This window comes from Pongo pygmaeus, chromosome 13 (genome assembly GCF_028885625.2).
Source record: "Pongo pygmaeus isolate AG05252 chromosome 13, NHGRI_mPonPyg2-v2.0_pri, whole genome shotgun sequence".
Taxonomy (NCBI): domain Eukaryota; kingdom Metazoa; phylum Chordata; class Mammalia; order Primates; family Hominidae; genus Pongo; species Pongo pygmaeus.
In genome coordinates this window covers 65,990,444-66,010,350 of record NC_072386.2, presented here as the reverse complement: position 1 = coordinate 66,010,350, position 19,907 = coordinate 65,990,444, and the positions used below count along the sequence as shown (strand labels likewise).

Here is a 19,907-nt window from a genome sequence, read left to right as displayed (position 1 = left end):
AAATGACGAGTTAATGGGTGCAGCACACCAGCATGGCACATGTATACATATGTAACTAACCTGCACATTGTGCACATGTACTCTAAAACTTAAAGTATAATAATAATAAAATAAAAAAGAGCAGAGGTTTAACAGAGGAAAGAGAAAAGAGAATAGCTCTCTCCGGGTGCCCGAGTGGGTCTTCCGGTTTCATGGTTAAATGCATGGGATTTTATAGAGGAGCCTGAGGAGGTGGTGTCTGATTTACATAGGGCCTGAGAGGTTGGTTGGACCAGGTGTGCCATTTGCATAGTATGCAAAGAAGATAGCTATCCTACCCTAATCTTTTATTATGCAGATGGGGTCTCTACCTGGCCGGTGCCACGTTGTCTGCTTTTTTACTGCACGTGTGGTGACGAAGAAAAGGAAAAAGATAACCTCCATGTTGAATATACCTGCCTTCCAGGTATCCCTTTTCTATTGGCACAGCTGCTGGCATTTACCTATGGAGGCTTTTAGCTTGCTTATCTATGCCTGCACCATGATTTTTTGGGCTGCTTTTTATTAAAAGGAAATCTTATCGAGGACTCTCTCACCCTTACTATCTGCCTAAATAATTTCTTTCTAGCTCCTGTATCAACTAGATTGAAAGTTCCATGAGGCCTCAAATCTGATGGATCCCAGTTGCTGTTTTTCCAGTAACTAGAATAGTGCTGGGCACATGCTAGACACTTAACAAATACTTGGTAATTGATTGTTATAATTATTATCATAAAAGTCAGGTAAACTCCAGTGCCTTCTTCAAAGAATCCTGCCTCCATCCACTTTTTCAAATTAAGTCCAAGCACAAATCTTCCCATGAAGCCACATCTGTATGCTCTAATTTGTAGCTATTTCATGCTTAACTGGCACCACCTCCTCCCCTCCTTACCATTTACTGTCAGGATTAAACAGGAGTGCACTGCATATACAACATATGGCCTAGATCATTTCTCCATATCTTTGAGTCTTGTCTTCTTAAAATTCAATTCTACCAGTCATCCTTGATTGTTAAACAATTGCTGGGCACTGTGCTGGGTTCTAGAAAAGAAACAGTAGCTGCCTCTAGGAGTACCTAGTCTTTCGGTGGATACAGCTTTGTAATCTAACGATTACATCATAAGGTGATATGAAAAGCTATATGCACAGAGTATCTAGGTAGCAGAGATGGGAGAAAGTGATTATCTTTCTCAAAAATCAGGGAAGACTTCCTAGGGGAGGTTATAAGGAAATGTGACTTTTCAAGGAAGGTCAGGAATTTTCCAGCTGGTTAAGGTGGGAGAAGAATATTCCAAGGAGAGTAAACAGTATGTGCCCAAGGGCATGAGATAGCAGTATATTATCCTGGAGAGCCTAGAAGCAATTCAGTACTGTTGGAGCATAATGGAGAAGCTGGGAAATAAGGAGGGGGCCAGGAAATTGAGGGTGCTAAGTCCAGAGACAGAGCCAGTGGCCATATGTAACAAAGTTTTGAATGTCATAAACACTGTAGGTGACAGGGACTCTGGAATGGGATTATCTGAGGAACCTTGGAAATGACCTTTGATAGCAGGGTAGAAAATACGCCAGGAGAGAAAGAAAAAGAGATTAAAGCTGTGCAATACTTCAGGAAGAGGTATGAATGGTCTAGATGAGAAACACCGAGGGCCTGATTTGTAGCAGGACGAGCCGCAGACAAAACTACTCAGACACCGAGTTAAAGAAGGAAGCAGTTTATTCAGCCAGGAGCATCGGCAAGACTCCTGTCTCAAGAGCCGAGCTCCCCGAGTGAGCAATTCCTGTCCCTTTTAAGGGCTCACAACTCTAAGGGGGTCCAATGAGAGGGTCATGATTGATTGAGCAAGCAGGGGGTACGTGACTGGGGGCTGCATGCACCAGTTATCAGAACGAAACAGCACAGGACAGGGATTTTTACAATGCTCTTCCATACAATGTCTGGAATCTATAGATAACATAACCGGTTAGGTCAGGGGTCAATCTTTAACTGCCAGGCCCAGGGTGCAGCGCCGGGCTGTCTGCCTGTGGATTTCATTTCTGCCTTTTAGTTTTTACTTCTTCTTTCTTTGGAGGCAGAAATTGGGCATAAGATATTATGAGGGGTAGTCTCCTCCCTTAGATTGAGGCAGTGCTGATGAGGCAGAAAGACAAATTGAGCTGATTTTTAGGAGAGAAAATTCAGAATTGATAAAGCTAGCTTGGTCTTTGGGTGTAGGTAGATAAAAAGAAGAAAAAATAACACTCTTGTTGTGTATCTCTTACTTGGAAAATGTAATGCTAAGCACATAAAAATGCTCAGAAAGTTATTTAATAAGTAAGTCTCCATAGTATTATCTGGTCTTGATTTAATTTTATTTCCAATTTTAAAATTACTTTCTATTAACTGGAACCTCCCATGTTTTACCCAGCCTCTTGGTGTGTTTCCAGTCTACAAGGATTCTCTTAATATTTCCAAGTGATTTGCAAGCAGAAAACTAAAAGGTGACTTTGTTTTCCAATCGCATATTTATCTATTTAGATAGTCGTTAGCATAGTATTCAAAAGCCATCTGAGAATGACTTTGCGTGACTAAAAACAAAGAAGGAAAGATGTCAAACCTCAATACACAAGCATGAGCCTTCTTTTCATTGCAGGCCACACAGAGGAACACCACAATTTTTCTTAGTATTGAAGTTCAGCTCAACCTCAACCAATCTTTAACTGTGTATCATAGAGATTTTTTTTTCATAGAAAACAATTTCCAGTTTACAGAAAGAAATGTCAGACTCAGTCTATCAGAGCTTTAGAATTAACAAGGAAGATGAACAACACAGTATAAGCAAAATTGCTCGTTTTTGTAAGCTAACTGCAACCACACAGATGAGAAAGTCTTCCATTGATATGATGGCTATCATGCATATAGTTTTATATGTTTCTAAGAATTGAAAGTAGAACTATCAGAACTTCAGATACATTTTGAAGAGATAATGTTATTTATTTATTTTGAGACAGGGTCTTGGCTCTGTCATTCAGGCTGAAGTGCAATAGCAAGATCACAGCTCATTGCAGCCTCGACCACCCGGGTTCAAGTGATCCTTCCACCTTAGCCTCCTGAGTAGCTGAGACTACAGACACTTGCCACGATGCCTGGCTAATTTTTAAATTTTTTGTAGACACGGGAGTCTCACTATGTTGCCCAAGGCTGATGTCGAACTCCTGGGCTCAAGCAATCCTCCTGCCTTAGCCTCCCAAAGTGCTGGGATTATAGGCATGAGCCACCACTCCTGGCAAGGAGATAATTTTATTTATTTATTTATTTAGTTAGTTAGTTAGTTATTTTTTGAGACGGAGTCTTGCTCTGTCACCCAGGCTGGAGTGCACTGGTGCCATCTCAGCTCACTGCAACCTCTGGCTCCCAGGCTCAAGTGATTTGCCTGCCTCAGCCTCCTGAGTAGCTGGGATTACAGGTGTGCACCAACATGCCCAGCTTTTTATTGTATTTTTAGTAGAGATGGGGTTTCAACATGTTGGCTAAGCTGGTCTCAAACTCCTGACCTCAGGTGATCTGCCTGCCTCAGTCTCCCAAAGTGCTGGGATTACAGGTATGAGCCACCATGCCTGGCCAAGGAGATAATTTTAAGTGATCAGAATTTTTGGAGGCATATCATACATGTACGCGTATGATCTCTGAAAACTGTTTTAAAGATAAAGTCAGCAAAGTACAGCCTGTTGGCCAAATCTGACCCACCACCTGTTCTTGTAATGCTGTGAACTAAGAATAGTTTTTGCATTTTTAAATTTTAAAAGGTTGAAAAAATCAAAAGAAGAATAAAATTTTATAATATGTGAAAATTATCTGAATTTCAAATGTCAGTGTCCATAAATAAGGTTTTATTGAAGCACAGCTCACCCATCCGTTATGTACCAGCTGCGTTCATGCTATAATAGCAGAGCTGAGTAGTTATGACAGAGACTTTCTGGCCAAGAAAGCCTAATGTACTTACTAGTTGGCTCTTTCCAGAGACTGTTTGTCAACCCTGTTTTAAGAGCTTTCCTCTAAAGAAACACAAGCCTTTAGTAAACTGAAGACTTCTTCATAAAGATTTTCTGTGTCAGTGATACATTATGTTAAGAAAAGAAAATGCATGAATTTAGTAAAGATAACATTGATATTATAGACTAAAACAATAGGCATGACTTTAATTATATTTAGGATGCTTATTTTCCCACCTTATTTCAGTAGCATAGTTATAAGAACACATGCTTTAGGGTGATCATTCTTTTTTCTTGAATTTTGTTGAGCTTTGCATGACCTTGGACTAGTTACCTAACCTCTTGTAAGCCTCAGGTTTCCTACAAGAACAGAATAATAGCAATACCAACCTCATGGGAGTGTGGTAAGTACCAAAATGGGTAAGTGGGGCATTTTTGGGAGGGAATTACTTAGCTTGTTATCTGGTAGTAGGTGTGCAATAGATTATAATTATCATCATTCTCTGAAAATGTCATTTTTGCTTTCTGGTGCTCCATTTCTAGTACTGCCTGTAAGGTCTATTTTGACAAGGAAATCTGTAAGAACCTGCCAACATCATTTTGCATAGCAAGAGCCCTTCTCTGTGTTACAATCTGGACAAAAACTGTCCTCAGTTGCATGAATCCAAGAATACACTTGACAGAAGAATGGAAAAAAGGAAGCCTAGGAAGTCTAGAAACAAAAATCATCGTGATGAGCAGTGCTGGAAGGCTGGTCAGCAGCCAGAGTACAGCTTGTGAGCAGCATATTGGGATTTTTTTTTTTTTTTCCATGTTAGACTCTATTCCAACTCTTTCTATGGAGAGTCCACGGTTTTGTGATGGGTTGTTGATGAAGGAAAGCTCTGAATTTTTTAGAGTGGATGAAGTGTTTGTCATTTTATTCCATTTTATGTTAGGTTAACACTGCCATTTTTCTTTTATTATTCGATGTCTTAGCTGATGTCTCCCAGGCGAAAAGTACCCAGAAAATCATGAGAGTGCAGTTCCTGGAAACTCAGTGTTTTCTTTCTCGCTGGGCTTGCTCTGCCTTTAGAATTGTTGTGACTCTGGATTCCTGCAGAGGAACTAGGGCCTGGGGTGACCTCATGGCTCCTCAGCTATGATGCACCTTCTCTTTTCTTCCCTTATCTCAAGTAGGTCCTGAGCAGCACAGCCCAGGTGGTCTCTTCTGCTCACCAGGGGTGGCCTGGAGTCAATTGATAAGAGCCCTCTTTTCTTGGCCCTTACAAAACAAATTTCTGCCTAAAGACAACTAAAGGGAAGAAAAACACCACCAAACCAACAACTCCTTTGTACTTCCATTATCCCCAAAATTAGATAAAGAAAAATTAGAATACCAGGAGGCAGCAGACACCTCCACAATGCAGCTTGGAAACAGAATTTCTATAGATCTGCTGTCCTTTTTTTTAAATCACATAGAAGAGTTTGTACAAATCTCATTTGTTTTCACTTACTTCATTTTTGTGTCTTGACACATTATTTTGAGGAAAATGCCTCTGAATTTTATCCTTGCTCTTCAATTACGGTTGAACAGGAACTGTTAATTGAGTTTAGCCACTCAAAAGAAGAACAAAGTATTTTATCATTCTTACATATTCTGGTTGGACTCATGGTTAAAGAAGACAAATAGAAACACTCACACATCAGCCTGGTGTGGGGATAAAACCAAAAACAGTGATGCTCACAGGCATGCCTGAGAGTGGAATGGTGGTGGTGGGGGGGTGCCTGTTTACTGGTAGTAGGAGTAACTCTCGTCATCATATTCTAGCTCATCTACGTCATCATCATCCAGCAGCCCATACTTAAATTTCCGGTAGACTGTGCCATCCTGGCCCATGTAGACGATGTCATCATCATCATCCTCATCATAGTCCCGATCCCTGTACTCAATCACCTGATCCTCTTCAAAGCTGGTGCTCTCTCGATAGCTGCTCTTATAGGAGGAGTAAGACTTGTTGGGGTCGGCCAGTTTTTCATAGCCGGCCCTTGCTGCTGGCTGGGCTCGGCCGCGAGATTTCTTCCACACTACCACAGCTGCCCCGAGCAGAAGCACCAGCATCATGGAGGAGGTGATGAACAGAGCTGTCTTGAAATGCTCAGTTGCAGTCCTAACCTTGCTTGTTCGAAGGATGCATTCGTCTGTTGGAAGAAAACCCCAAAGGAAGAGGCAAGAGGGAAAGAGTGGAAGAAATAGAATAGAGAAAATTAGTTTCTGAGGTAAAGAATTTCACCTTTATTTTAAAAATTGCAAATGGTAGAATCACTGTCTCTGATTTTCCTCTGTTTTTAATTTTAATTTTAATTTTTTTGTAGAGACAGCATCTCACTATGTTGCCCTGGCTGGCCTCAAACTCTTGGGCTCAAGAGATCCTCCCACCTTGGTCTCCCAAAGTGCTGGGATTACAGACGTGAGCCACCGCACCCAGCCTGTCTCTGATTTTCCTAGTGATTTGCAAGCAGTATGCCTTCCTAGAAGGCATGCCATTGTATAAAATTGGAGTATGTACCCCGTGAGAATCCTAGCCTATGTCTGATGAAGCCAATAAATCCTTCTAGAAAGAAGGTCAGTTTGCCATCCAAAGGGAGTTCCCTTACCCCCATACCTCATAGGTCAGTCACCAGGTGTCCAACCTTATCAACTGATTCTTCTATTTCACTCCTAAGAAAATACTTCATCTTGGACCAAGCTTTAGTTATTGCTAAATGCTCTATTTTCTTTCCCAATTCCAACTTCTTTTCTAAGACTGAGTCCTCTCCCAAGGTACCCTTAAGTCTGGGCCAACATGACTGTCCCACCACTTAAGGGCAAGAGCAGAAAATTTATAAAACTACTGACTCTGACAGCCATGTGGGGCCTTAGAAATTACTTAGGCCAATTTGTTGTTTGACATTTGAGGAAACTAAAGCCCATCAAGAGGAAGCGAATTGTCACATTGTCAGAGACAAGACCTTATTTGTGGAGCAATCAGAATTCAAATCCAGGAATCCTAGCTCCATGCTACAGTCTAAAGACATTAGGACAAAAGGCTCTGACAACTGTTCTTTGGCTTCTTGGAGTTTTGTGCTCCTAGCCTGGCAGAAAAAGAAGTACCATCTTTAAATCCTATCAACTTGAATGATAGGGAATTTTTTTCTATCATTATTAAGAGTTTTTTTTTTTTTTTTGAGATGGAGTCTCACTCTGTCGCCCAGGCTGGAGTGCCGTAGCACAATAGCTCAGCTCACTGCAGCCTCTGTCTCCCAAGCTCAAGCAATTCTCTTGCCTTAGCCTCCTGTGTAGCTAGGACTACAGGTGCACAGCACCATGCCTGGCTAATTTTTGTATTTTTAATAGAGATGGGGTTTCACCATGTTGGCCAGGCTGGTCTTGAATTCCTGACCTCAGGTGATCCACCCTCGGCCTCCCAAAGTGCTGGGGCATGAGCCACCACATCCAGCCATTATTAAGAGTTTTGAAATCCAGAGCTCTGACCCCCGTCATCCATCAGCCTCTGTTTTGATGCCTTGATTGAGAATATGGAGTAACCAAAACAGTTTCATGGAAGGAAAGCTTCAACTCTAACTTTAGTGATGACAATGAGCTCATTTTTCTTACTTCTTATTCATTTATCCAGGTGGTATGATTTGGGTAGTATGTCGATTTTTTTTTCTATTCTTTAACCCACCACATGGGAGTATGAAAGAACCAGAGAAAAAACTATCAGGCCATGTTGGATGTACAAGCTGAGTTACACGGTAGGTTTTTCATAAATATTTGTTGAACCTCTTGGATCTCTCTTGTTCAGGGGATAATTTCATGAGCAATTCTAGGTACATTCTACACAGTAGATAAATGAATATAACACTGCTGCCAAGGTGCACTGATTTTTGCTTATTAAATATTGATCAATTAGATTTTAATTCATCATGACTATGTATTTCTCTTTCTTTTTTCTAGTGAGAAACAAGTTTTCTATTTTATCATAATTTTCATTCTCATGAGATTTTACCTATCAAGCCGAGTTTCTTCTTCTAAAGTAACAGCCCTATCATTATTACATTAATCATTAGCAAGTTCAGCATAGAATTTTTCCCTGGAGAAAACATTAAAGCATTGGAGAGATTGATAAGCAATCTGTGTGTGGTACTGTGAGATAAATACTGCCTGAAGCAGTAGAATCAATAAGAAAACCTTTCGAGGTTGTTTGAATTACTAGGGTGCCATATGCAGTTATGCCTTGCTTACTATTCTCCATCCCAGGTCTGCAGAGTCAGGGTTAGCCTTTGTGATATGGTTTCTTTGAAAGGGCAAAGTGTCTCTGTAAAGAAGGATCAGGTAATCAAGAGCATTTAGACTTTTGCAGATTGCTGCAGGTGGCTCTTCAAGAGCTGCAGGGGGACCAGGAAAGCTGACAAGATAGTTCTTAGTTGGAGGCTTTCAGAAACTCTGCATGCAACATGCACAAACTTCTGGTTTCATTTAAAGGCGTTAATGTTGTGAGGTTTATTATTCTTAGCTGACACAGAATGGATATTAGGCAATCAGACACTGAATGTAGGTGTGTATGAAGAACAGGGAAAACCAGCTGCTCATGGGGGTGGGAAAGCTGAAAGATGGAAAACGTTTTTGGAAAGATGACACTTAAAACCCAATTGAAAATACTGATCAAGCCAGGCGCCGTGGCTCACGCCTATAATCCCAGCACTTTGGGAGGTTGAGGTGGGTGGGTCACCTGAGGTCAGGAGGTCAAGACCACTCTGGCCAACATGGTGAAACCCCTTCTGTACTAAAAATACAAAAATTAGCCAGGTGTGGTGGTGGGCACCTGTAATCCAAGCTACTCTGGAGGCTGAGGTAGAAGAATAGCTTGAACCCAGGAGACAGAGGTTGCCGTGAGCCAAGATTGTGCCATTGCACTCCAGCCTGGGTGACAGAGCCAGACTCAGTCAAAAAAAAAAAAAAAAAAAAAAAAAAAAAAGAAAGAAAGAAAGAAAATGCTGATCAAAAATAAAGTAAAAAAGAAATGGCTGGTAGCAGTTATGGGTCTGGGATTTTCTTTACTTACAAATAGACCAACTCACAAATATGGCATCTCTTTTTGTCAGTGAATGTTACTTCTGAACCCCAAAGAAATTATCTACTTCTGGACTAGGGAGTGTATTTTAAGAATATATGTTTCTTTTTTTTTCTTTTGTTTTTTTTTTTTTTGAGATGGAGTCTCACTCTGTCACCCAGGCTGGAGTGCAGTGGTGTGATCTTGGCTCACTGCAAGCTCCGCCTCCCGGGTTTATGCCATTCTCTTGCCTCAGCCTTCTGAGTAGCTGGGACTACAGGTGCCCGCCACCACGCCCGGCTAGTTTTTTTTTATTTTTAGTAGAGACAGGGTTTCACTATGTTAGCCAGGATGTTCTCGATCTCCTGACCTTGTGATCCATCCTCCTTGGCTCCGCAAAGCGCTGAGATTACAGGCATGAGCCATCGCGCCCGGCCATGTTTCTTTTTTTAGAAGGAATCACTCAGTTTGAGATCTTTCTAAGTTTGTGACCAATGAGAACCAAGTACCCACATGGATGGGGTTAGACATGAGGACAGCTGAAAGACTGGAAATTGGTAAAGGGGGTTTTACTTCTTAGCCTTCAATAAAAATTCATTTCTAAAATGTCATAAATCTCTAAGAGAGGCCTAGGTTTGGGCTGAATTTCATGGAATGATTCTTCAACAGAATCACGATAATATTGACATCAGCTTCCTTGATAGTTAATTCTTTTCTTTTTTTCCCAGGAGGGAAGAATAAAAAAAGCAACAAAATAAATTCATAAAGATAAAATGCTAGCTCTACTTGAGTTCTAGTCTTGGAGGCAAGCAGAAAATCTAATTCCAGATGAACCATTTTTTTAAAAAAAATTTAGACAGCATCTTGCTCTGTCACCCAGGCTGAAGTGCAGTGGTGCGATCTCGGCTCACTGCAATCTTTGCCTCCTGGGCTCAAGAGATCCTCTCACCTCAGCCTTCCGAGTAGCTGGGATTGCAGGCATGCACCACCACGCCCAGCTAATTTTTGTATTTTTAGTAGAGAAGGGATTTTGCCATGTTGCTCAGGCTGGTCTCAGGCTCCTAGACTCAAGCCATCTGTCTTCCTCACCCTCCCAAAGTGCTGGGATTACTTACAGGCATGAGCCACCACGCCTAGTCCCCAGATGAAACTTTTAATATTGGTGTGGACCTGGCATGCGAATCCAGCTCTTTGAGCCTCAGTCTCCTCATCTGTAAAATGGAACTGATAATCCCTACTTGTGAAGTGAGACAATGGACATGAAGTTTCAAGTACAGTAGGCCCATAGTAGGCACTCAATAAAAAGGTAGCCATATTGATTCTCCTGAACTTTCCATCCCCCCTCCTTCTGCTCCCATTGGCTTCCTGAGGACATGCCCTTCCTCTGCAGGCTGCTCTTGCTCTCCCCTCACCCGTGGTGTCCTGGCAGTCACAGCACTCCTGGGCACTGGGGGGATCGGAGGTGTTGCAGCAGTGGAGGCAGCGGCTGTCATCCATGTGCAGCACCAGGTTGGCAGGGCACAAGGTGCAGTTCTTGGCCCCTGGTCCCTTGCATTCCATGCAGCTCTCGTGGCATTTTTCACAGTTAAACTTCTCTCCCTGTTAAGAGCAATCAAGAGGTTCGTTTTGAGTGCAGAGGGATTAACAAGGCACTGGAGTTCCCAGATGGTATTTCATCTTGTCTTCATAAGGAGGGAAGTGTGTGGGGGACGGCAGAAGGGTGGTGTGTTCTGAATCCATTTTAACTGTGTTGGGTGAAAGAACCAACTGTCTGTGATGGGGTGGAATCATGGCTGGGCCCTGCCCTTTGAAATCTGCTAATAACAGTGGGAGAACAGTTGTCTAGAATAGTTTGGGTTAGAAGCTGACAGCTCCTGTGCTCAAGGACAGCTCAGGTCAAGGACTAGTTTTGTCTGGCCCACATTGTTGACTTTCAGTTTAAAATATTTTGCATTCATTTCCCACATCTCAAAAGTGGGATATTTCACATGTAAATTTGTTCCTAATTTCTCTTTAGAAACTAGAAGACCTGTCAACACTGGATTCATCATTCCCACATGGTAATGGCCCCCCTTTCCACTCTTCTATTTGACACAATCCCCAGCACTTGCTATTATGTCACCAGCATGTAGGTGATACATCAATTTCCTCTTTCCTTCAAGCATCAAGCTTACACTGTGGTTTTCTTTGACCCAGCATTTATGTTAGTGACCTGCTTGGCCTCTGTGGTTACTGGATTATTGTGGTCTGGCCCCAGAATAATAAAGGTTGTGGCTGTGTAGCTCAAGTAGTTAAATCTCTTTGGGAAGGGAGTGGAGAGATGAGAAGAAAGTGGCTTCTCTCCCGACAAGTTGCTCCTTGACTGGTGCTGGAAACATGGGTTAGGGAAGATGCCTTCCTATTTTACTTCTGTAACTTTGGAAGTATGGTATGATGGAAAAAGAAGAAGGAATGGAAATTGCTTTTGTTGAGCACCTTGGCATGTTTCAGGCACTGACAAGGTGCTTTCTCAGCTGTTATTATCTCTTTGAATCCTGCATCTCACATATTATCTCATCCTTCAGGTTTAATCCCAGCTTTGTTACTTACCACTCATATAATTTTTTTTTTTTTTTGAGACGGGCTTACTTTTTTGCCCACACTGGAGTGCACTGGTGTGATCAGATTCAAGTGATCCTCCTGCTTCGGCCCCACAAATAGCTGGGACTACAGGCATGCGCCACCATGTCCAGCTATTTTTTTTTTTTTTTTGTATTTTTTGTAGAGATGGGGTTTCACCATGTTGCCCAGGCTGTAATCTTTAACAAATTGTTTAACCTCTTTGAGCCTCAGTTTCTCTAAACTGTAATGAGGGCTGTTGCCAGATTTTAAAGAGTGCTCATATGTAAATATGTTAGTTTGTGTTAATTTCATCATGGGGAGACTTACTACTTTTCTAAAGTTTGAAAACATAATCAAGAAATTTGTGGTCTTGCCGGGCGCAGTGGCTCACACCTGTAATCCTAGCACTTTGGGAGGCTGAGGTGGGTGGATGGCTTGAGCCCAGGAGTTTGAGACCAGCCTGGGCAACATGGTGAGACCCCATCTCTACTAAAAATACAAAAAATTAGCTGGGCATCGTGGTCAGAGGCATTTGAACCACAGCAACTTCATCTTGAATAGGGGCTGGGTAAAATAAGGCTGAAACTTACTGAGCTACATTCCTAGATGGTTAGGCATTCTAAGTTACAGGATGAGATAGGAAGTTGGCACAAGATACAGATCATAAAGGCCTTGCTGATAAAACAGCTTGCAGTAAAGAGCCAGCCAAAACCCACCTAAACCAAGATGGCAATGAGAGTGACCTCTGATGGTTCTCACTGCTACACTCCCACCAGCGCCATGGCAGTTTACAAATGCCATGGCAACATCAGGAAGTTACCCTATATGGTCTAAAAAGGGAAGCCATGAATAATCCGTCCTTTGTTTAGCATATCATTAAGAAATAACCATAAAGATGGGCAAGCAGCAGCCCTCACAGCTGCTCTGTCTATGCAGTAGCCATTCTTTTATCCCTCTACTTTCTTAATAAACTTGTTTTCACTTTACTCTGTGGATTTGCCCCAAATTCTTTCTTGTGTGAGGTCCAAGAACCCTCTTTTGGGGTCTGGACTGGGGACCCCTTTCCGGTAGCATCTTTCTGGTGACCACGGAAGTGACAATAGGGAGGAAACCCCCAACCCAAAGGCTAACTTTGGGTAAGTGGTGTAGACCAGTGACATGGTAGTCCCAGCTATTCAGGAGGCTGAGGTGGGAGGATCACCTGAGCCTAGGAGGTCAAAGCTGCAATGAGCTGTAATTGCACCACTGCACTCCAGGCTGGGTGACAGAGTGAGACCCTGTCTCAAAGAAAAAAAAAAAATTCATGGTTTCAGAAAATCCATGGCAAATGAATCTCCTTGGCAAATGAATCTCCTTCCTTCCTCCCTCCCTCCCTCTTTCTTTCTCTTTCTTTCTTTCTTCTTTCTTTCACTCTCTTTCTTTCTTTTCTTTCTTCTCTCTTTCTTTCTCTCTCTCTCTTTCTCTTTCCTTCCTCCCTTCCCTTCCCTTCTCTCTCTCTCCTTTCTCTTTCTTTTCCTTCCTTCCTTCCTTCTTTTCTTTTCTCTCTCCTTCCTTCCTTCCTTCCTTCCTTCCTTCCTTCCTTCCTTCCTTCCTTCCTTCCTTCCTTTCTTTCTTTCTTTCTTTCTTTCTTTCTTTCTTTCTTTCTTTCTTTCTTTCTTTCTCTCTTTCCTTCTTTCTTTCTTTCACATGGGGGGTTTCCTGGTAGAAACCAGAAATTCTAAAGAGCTGTAACACTGCAAATGAATCCTTCTTAATACACTGTGAAGGGGTAAAGGAAACAAAAGACCAACATTAGCTGTGTGGTTCCCATGTTACTCACATGTTTCTGCTTAGACCAGAGAGAAGTAAGAGAGAAGGTAGTTTGTATTACGACATAGTATTCTTATGTTGACTGAAACTTCTATGTTGATGAATAACAAATGTAGAATTCATTCCGAGGCCCTCACGACTTAACTTCCCCATTATCTTAGATCTTCTCAGTTCCTTTTGAGTAAAGCTAAGGCTATAGGTGGGTAGCACCATTATTCCATGATGCAATGGTAGAAGATTTTAAAATATTAAACATACACTATTGCTATAGTAAGAGAATTTTGGGACATTTTGATTGCCCAGAATGACATGCAGGAAGTAAGCTCATGTTTCCCTCTAGAAAGAGCAGAAGGCCCAGGACCCCCAGCCCTCCATACCTCTCCCACTCTGTATTCCCCAACAAGACAATCCGAGGTGCAGATCCCTCCCATGAGGTGGTAACTCCACATACAGGATAAACAATTCAACACTCCTTTTCCTGAAAGAGAAAACATTCTAAGTTATGAGATTGACCTTAGATTTCAACCTCTGTCTTTGTTCCGGAACACTTAGGAACAAGGAATATGTCAAGTAAATTGAAGCAGAAGGGTGAATTGATTGAGGACACGAAAAAGAAAAAAGTCTCCCACACAAAGTAGAAATTATACAGTTAGTTCAATCTATGTAGACTCTCAGTCTGAAAATTAAGGATTTGGGGATGACAGATCTTTTATTACAGCAAGAGGAAAGATTTTCAGAGAATGAGAAATCATGTAGAAAGTTTATAAAGCCTTTATTCGTTATTCTGCTTATTGTTTAACTAGTGTGGAGGATGTTACCAGGTGTTTGGAGTACTGCAGTGCTCAGTGCATAAATCATGAATAGACAGTTTCTAACTGAGAAACGGCACTAAACTTGGAACTTAAAATGCTAGGGCTAAAAGGACTCAGCAGATCATTTTGTTTGGTGGTTCTTAATTTTGGGGTGGTGATGATGGTGATAAATTTCTTTGAAATTCTCTTGAAAGCTGTAAGTTCTCTTCTCAGAAATTTGACATCTTATTTATTTCTCATTTCAAAAATATTGATAAATGAAAACTAAGGCCCAGACATGTAATGTCACCTATCCAGGGTTACATAGTGATGGTCAATATTCAAATTCAAGTTTGTTGACTCATAATCCATTGATCTGTCTTTCTTTCTTTTTTGTTTTGTTTTTTTTTTTCAGATGGGGTCTTGCTATGTTGCCCAGGCTGATCTCAAATTCCTGGACTCAAGGGATCCTCTTGCCTCAGCCTCCAAGTAGCTGGGATTATAGATGCATGCAATTGCGCCTTGCTGAGGTGCTCTTTCTACCACACATCTGCCTTAGCTCATGAGCCACCAAATAGAAGACGTCTGAATCTGCAGCCTCTGTTTCCTGTGGAGACAATACTCTTATCTCCTAATTCAGACACCCCAAAAAGGACTGATCCAAACATTTCTTCTATGCAAGTATCAAAGGATAACTTCTGGAAAGTTTGGGGACAGGAGACCTAAATCTAGCTCATTCTGTTAGGAAGTCCTGGACATTTTTGCTGATAATTTTTAAATGGGAGCATAAGATTAATGGGCATAGAATGTGCCTGGTATTGTAAGTTGGAACTTGGTATAGGTCTTCCCATCAGAACAGTCCTGTAAAGGGTGGTTTTTGAACTTGAAATAGAACCGTGGATCTGTCATTTACATTCACATAGTTAAATTGACGTTTCATGGCTGAACTGTGAGCTCAATCATTTATAATGTTTCTGTGGAAAAACAAATTCTGAGCTCCAAACAACAGCTTAGAGAATAAACACCTTTAGTACTGAACTGCTTCTTAGGTTGGAAGCTGCCTGTAGTGATATAAATTCAAAACCACTTTATTTTTATCTTAGCTCTAGCTTCATACAGAATTTCCCACATGTTCTGGAACGTTATTGTGGTCTCTGATGGAAGAATCAATCTTCTCCTATTTCCATTCTTTCTTTTTCCCATTCTACATTTTTCTTTCTTTTTTTTTTGAGACGGAGTCTGGCTCTGTCGCCCAGGCTGGAGTGCAATGGCGCCATCTCGGCTCACTGCAAGCTCCTCCTCCTGGGTTGACGCCATTCTCCTGCCTTAGCCTCCTGAGTAGCTGGGACTACAGGAGCCCGCCACCACGCCCGGCTACTTGTTTTTTTTTTAATGTTTTTAGTAGAGACGGGGTTTCACCGTGTTAGCCAGGATGGTCTCGATCTCCTGACCTGGTGATCCACCCGCCTCGGCCTCCCAAAGTGCTGGGATTACAGGCGTGAGCCACCGCGCCCGGCCCATTCTACATTTTTCTAAAATATAGCTTAGATGTCTTACTTCAATTTTTAACATACAAGAGAGTTTTTTTAAATGAAGAAATTTTAACGTGGAATCTAAAACAACTGAACTCATAGAAGTAAAGAGTAGAATGGTGGTTACCAGAGGCTGGGGGCTGGGAGGCTGAGGGGACTGGGGAGATGCTGGTCAAAGGGTATAAAGTTCTAGTTAGACAGGAAGAACATGTTTTTGAGATCTAATATATCTCATGGTGACTTTAATTAACAATAATGTATTGTACTTTCAAAATTGGTAAGAGAGTAAATTTCAGATGTTATTACCACAAAAATGATTAAGTATTTGAAGTGATGGACTTTTTTTTTTTTTTTTTTTTTTGAGGTGGAATCTTGCTCTGTTTCCCAGGCTATATTGCAATGGTGCAATCATGGCTTGGTGTAATTATGGCTCACTGCAGCCTCGACCTCCTGGGCTCAGGTGATCCTCCTACCTTAGCCTCCTGAGTAGCTGGGATTACAGGCGCATACCCCATACCCAACTAATATATATTCTTTAGTTTTATTTTAGACAGAGTCTTGCTTTGTCACCCAGGCTGGAGTGCAGTGGCGCAATCTCAGCTCACTGCAGGTTCAAGCAATTCTCCTGCCTCAGCCTCCTGAGTAGCTGGGACTACAGGCGTGCACCACCACACTTGCCTACTTTTTTTGTATTTTCAATAGAGATGAGGTTTCACCATGTTGGCTAGGCTGGTCTTGAACACCTAACTTCAAGTGATCTGCCTGCCTTGGCCTCCCAAAGTGCTGGGATTACAGGCATGAGCCACTGCACCTGACCAAATTTTGTTTATTTTTTTGTAGAGATGAGGTCTCATTATGTTGCCTAGGCTGGTCTCAAATTCCTGACCTCAAGTGATCCACCCACCTTGGCGTCCCAAAGTGCTGGGATTACAGGTGTGAGCCACTGTGCCTGGCTTGATGGACATGTTAATTAGCTTGATTTAATTATTCCACATTGTATACATATATCATGACATCCCTTTGTACCCTATAAATATATATAATTATAATTTGTCAATTTATAATAAAATAAATTAAGAGTAGAAAACACTAAAAGAGGAGGAACAGTCCATAACTAGGTTAGATCACAAAATTCCTACCGTAAGGTTGGTTACATTTTCTTTCTTTTTTTTTTCTTTTTATTTTTGGAGACGGAGTTTTACTCTTGTTAGTAGAGATGGGGTTTCACCATGTTGGCCAGGCTTGTCTTGATCTCCTGACCTCAGGTGATCTGCCCGCCTTGGCCTCCCAAAGTGCTGGGATTACAGGCATGAACAACTGCACCTGGCCAAGTTTGGTTACATTTTCTAGAAGACCAACAATAAATTGTCTGAGGCCTAGATCCCAGGCAATACCCAAGGGCACTATATGTCAGCTTTGGGTGACAAATCAGACTTCATTTACATCTCCTACACCAATTTATTGCAAAACTTGCACACTTAGGGTACCCAGAATCTTTAGCAAAAGGCAGTTTGTTAATTTCCAGAAGGCTTTCTATTATTTTAAAGTTTAACACCTTACATCTATCATTGCTTCTAAGGTTCTGCAGGAGCTTTGGGACCTAAAAGACAGGCATTTTGTCATTTCTTTAAAACTCAGAGCAGCTCACCATCTGCTCTCCTTCAGACTGAACCCCATGGGATGAATTCAACAAATGCAGAGCAACTTCTGGGGTCTGTTCATGGGCCACAGTCTGCACAGAAAGATGCAGCTTGGGAGAGTTAAGAGGCTTTGGTTACTCAGCCTGGGTTTTGATTCCAAACCATTTCATGAGGAGAAGAAACAATAACACAAAATCAAAAAACAAAAATGAAAAAAAAATAGAAAAAACAAAATTTTATGCAGAGGATAAGTAAAAAGTTAGGTGTGTGAAGGCAAGGAATGAGCTAATTATGGAGGTATCAGTTACAGAGAAAGGTACATATTAAGCCTGAGTATGCTATGTTTTCCTGCTCCACCCCTCCTTCCATGCTTTTACATATTTTTCTTTTTTAACATCCTAAAATTATTGGGCAGTCCAAAGTGAACAAAATATAATTTAGTTGGTAATTTCTTATGTAGGTTGCTAAATTTTTTCTGATTCTTTCATGCATCCTCATTTCTTACTATGAGAGCTAATGACTTAAAAAGGAAGGAATTCGTCTTTTTTTCTACCTAGTTTATATCCCATGAGAAAAACCTGTCTCCAGATTTTGTATCTGTATGTTGCAAAACCAGATGATAGCACAACATTTTCCTAACCAGCAAGGGACGTATGTGCTGTAGTAAAGAAAGGACTGCTCACTACAAAGAATTATATGAAAAAATAACATTAAATAAAAAATTAAAATTAAAAAAATAATGATAGCAGAAAAAATGAGCACCAAAGACAGAAAACTTCAACTGGGCAAGTTCACAGGTTGATGTCAAATACAGGAGGAAGAGGTACAAACACTCAGGACAGCTTCAAGATTTACCCACTAACTCCTAGTCATCCCTTGAATACAATCTCAAGGATACTATGTGGATGAACTTTTGAGACTGGGAATGCCCCAAATCATCCTTAATTCACCCAGGAAATCTCAAACCCAACTAAAGACATGTATAGTATTTCTATACTATAAGGCCACAGTAACCAAAATAGCATGGTACTGGTACAAAGACAGACACATAGACCAATGGAAAAGAATAGAGAACCCAGAAATAATGCCACACACCTACAACCATCTGATTTTTGACAAAGTCGGCAAAAATAAACAATGGGAAAAATAATCTCTGGTCAATAAATGGTGCTGGGATAGCTGGATAGCTATATGCAGAAGAATAAAACTGGATCCCTACCTGTCACCATATAGGTGATAACTCAAGATGGATTAAAGATTTAAATGTAAGACTTTGGCCAGGCATGATGATCCATGCCTGTAATCCCAGCACTTTGGGAGGCCAACGTGGGCTGATCATTTGAGACCAGGAATTTGAGACCAGCCTGGCCAACATGGTGAAACCCTGTCTCTACTAAAAATACAAAAATTAGCCAGGCGTGGTGGTGCACACCTGTAGTCCCAGCTACTCGGGAGGCTGAGACAGGAGAATTGCTTGAACCTGGGAGGCAGAGGTTGCAGTGAGCCGAGGTCACGCCACTGCACTCCAGCCTGGGCAACAAAGTGAGACTCTGTCTCAAAAAACAAACAAAACAGGCTGGGCGCGGTGGCTCACGCCTGTAATCCCAGCACTTTGGGAGGCTGAGGTGGGTGGATCACGAGTTCAGGAGATGGAGACCATCCAGTCTAACATGGTGAAACCCCGTCTCTACTAAAAATATAAAAAAAAAATTAGCCGGGCGTGGCAGCGGGCACCTGTAGTCTCAGCTACTTGGGAGGCTGAGGAAGGAGAATAGCGTGAACCCGGGAGGGGGAGCTTGCCATGAGCCAAGATCGTGCCACTGCACTCCAGCCTGGGCGACAGAGTGAGACTCCATCTCAAAGAACAAACAAACAAACAAAGAATATGAAAATAAGCCAGGGGTGGTAGCATGCACCTCTAGTTTCAGTTACTTGAGAGGCTGAGGCATGAATATCACTTGAACCCGGTAGGCGGAAACTGCAGTGAGCCAAGATTGCGTCACTGCACTTTAGCCTGGGTGACAGAACTTTAGCCTGGGCGACAGAGTGAGACTCTGTTTCAAAAATAAAATAAATAAAATAAAATATAAAATAAAATAAAATAAAATAAAATAAAGTAAAATAAAATAGATGGGAACAATAGACACTGGGGAATACAAGAGCAGGGAGAGAAGGAGTGGGGCAAGGGTTGAAAAACTACTTATTGGGTACTACTCTCACTACTTGGGTGACAGTTATTTATATTCCAAACTTCAGCATCATGCACTATACCTTTGTAACAAACCTGCACATATACCCCCAATTCTAAAATAAAAGTTGAAAAAATTGTATTGTTTTTCAAACTGTGCTTACAATATCATGAATAATTTCTCTAATCCCCACAATCATCTTCAAAGGCTGATGTTGTCCTGTTTTGATTGGTTGACGGTAAGAGACATTAGCTTACCTAATGATGATTGCTTAATGTTAATT

At 41.5% G+C, this 19,907-nt stretch overlaps 1 protein-coding gene and 1 long non-coding RNA gene across 3 annotated transcripts in view; one reads left to right on the top strand and one right to left on the bottom strand.

Moving 5' to 3' along the window:
• The first annotated feature begins 337 nt into the window (after positions 1-337).
• Positions 338-6,633, top strand: LOC134737905 (uncharacterized). Its single transcript, XR_010123321.1, has 3 exons — positions 338-445; positions 2,424-6,246; positions 6,343-6,633. It is a non-coding gene; the product is annotated as an uncharacterized LOC134737905 (long non-coding RNA).
• The window catches only part of PCSK5 (proprotein convertase subtilisin/kexin type 5), a 468,314-nt gene continuing 453,203 nt past the window's right edge, over positions 4,797-19,907 (bottom strand). The window contains exons 36-38 of one of the 2 annotated variants that reach the window (XM_054502928.2): positions 13,850-13,950; positions 10,475-10,661; positions 4,797-6,168 (exon numbers count right to left, since the gene is read on the bottom strand). In XM_054502928.2, the coding sequence (XP_054358903.1) occupies positions 5,759-6,168; positions 10,475-10,661; positions 13,850-13,950 (698 nt within the window). In that variant the 3' untranslated portion in view covers positions 4,797-5,758. The remainder of the gene's footprint in view (positions 6,169-10,474; positions 10,662-13,849; positions 13,951-19,907) is intronic. The other variant, XM_054502929.2, reaches the window with a different exon arrangement.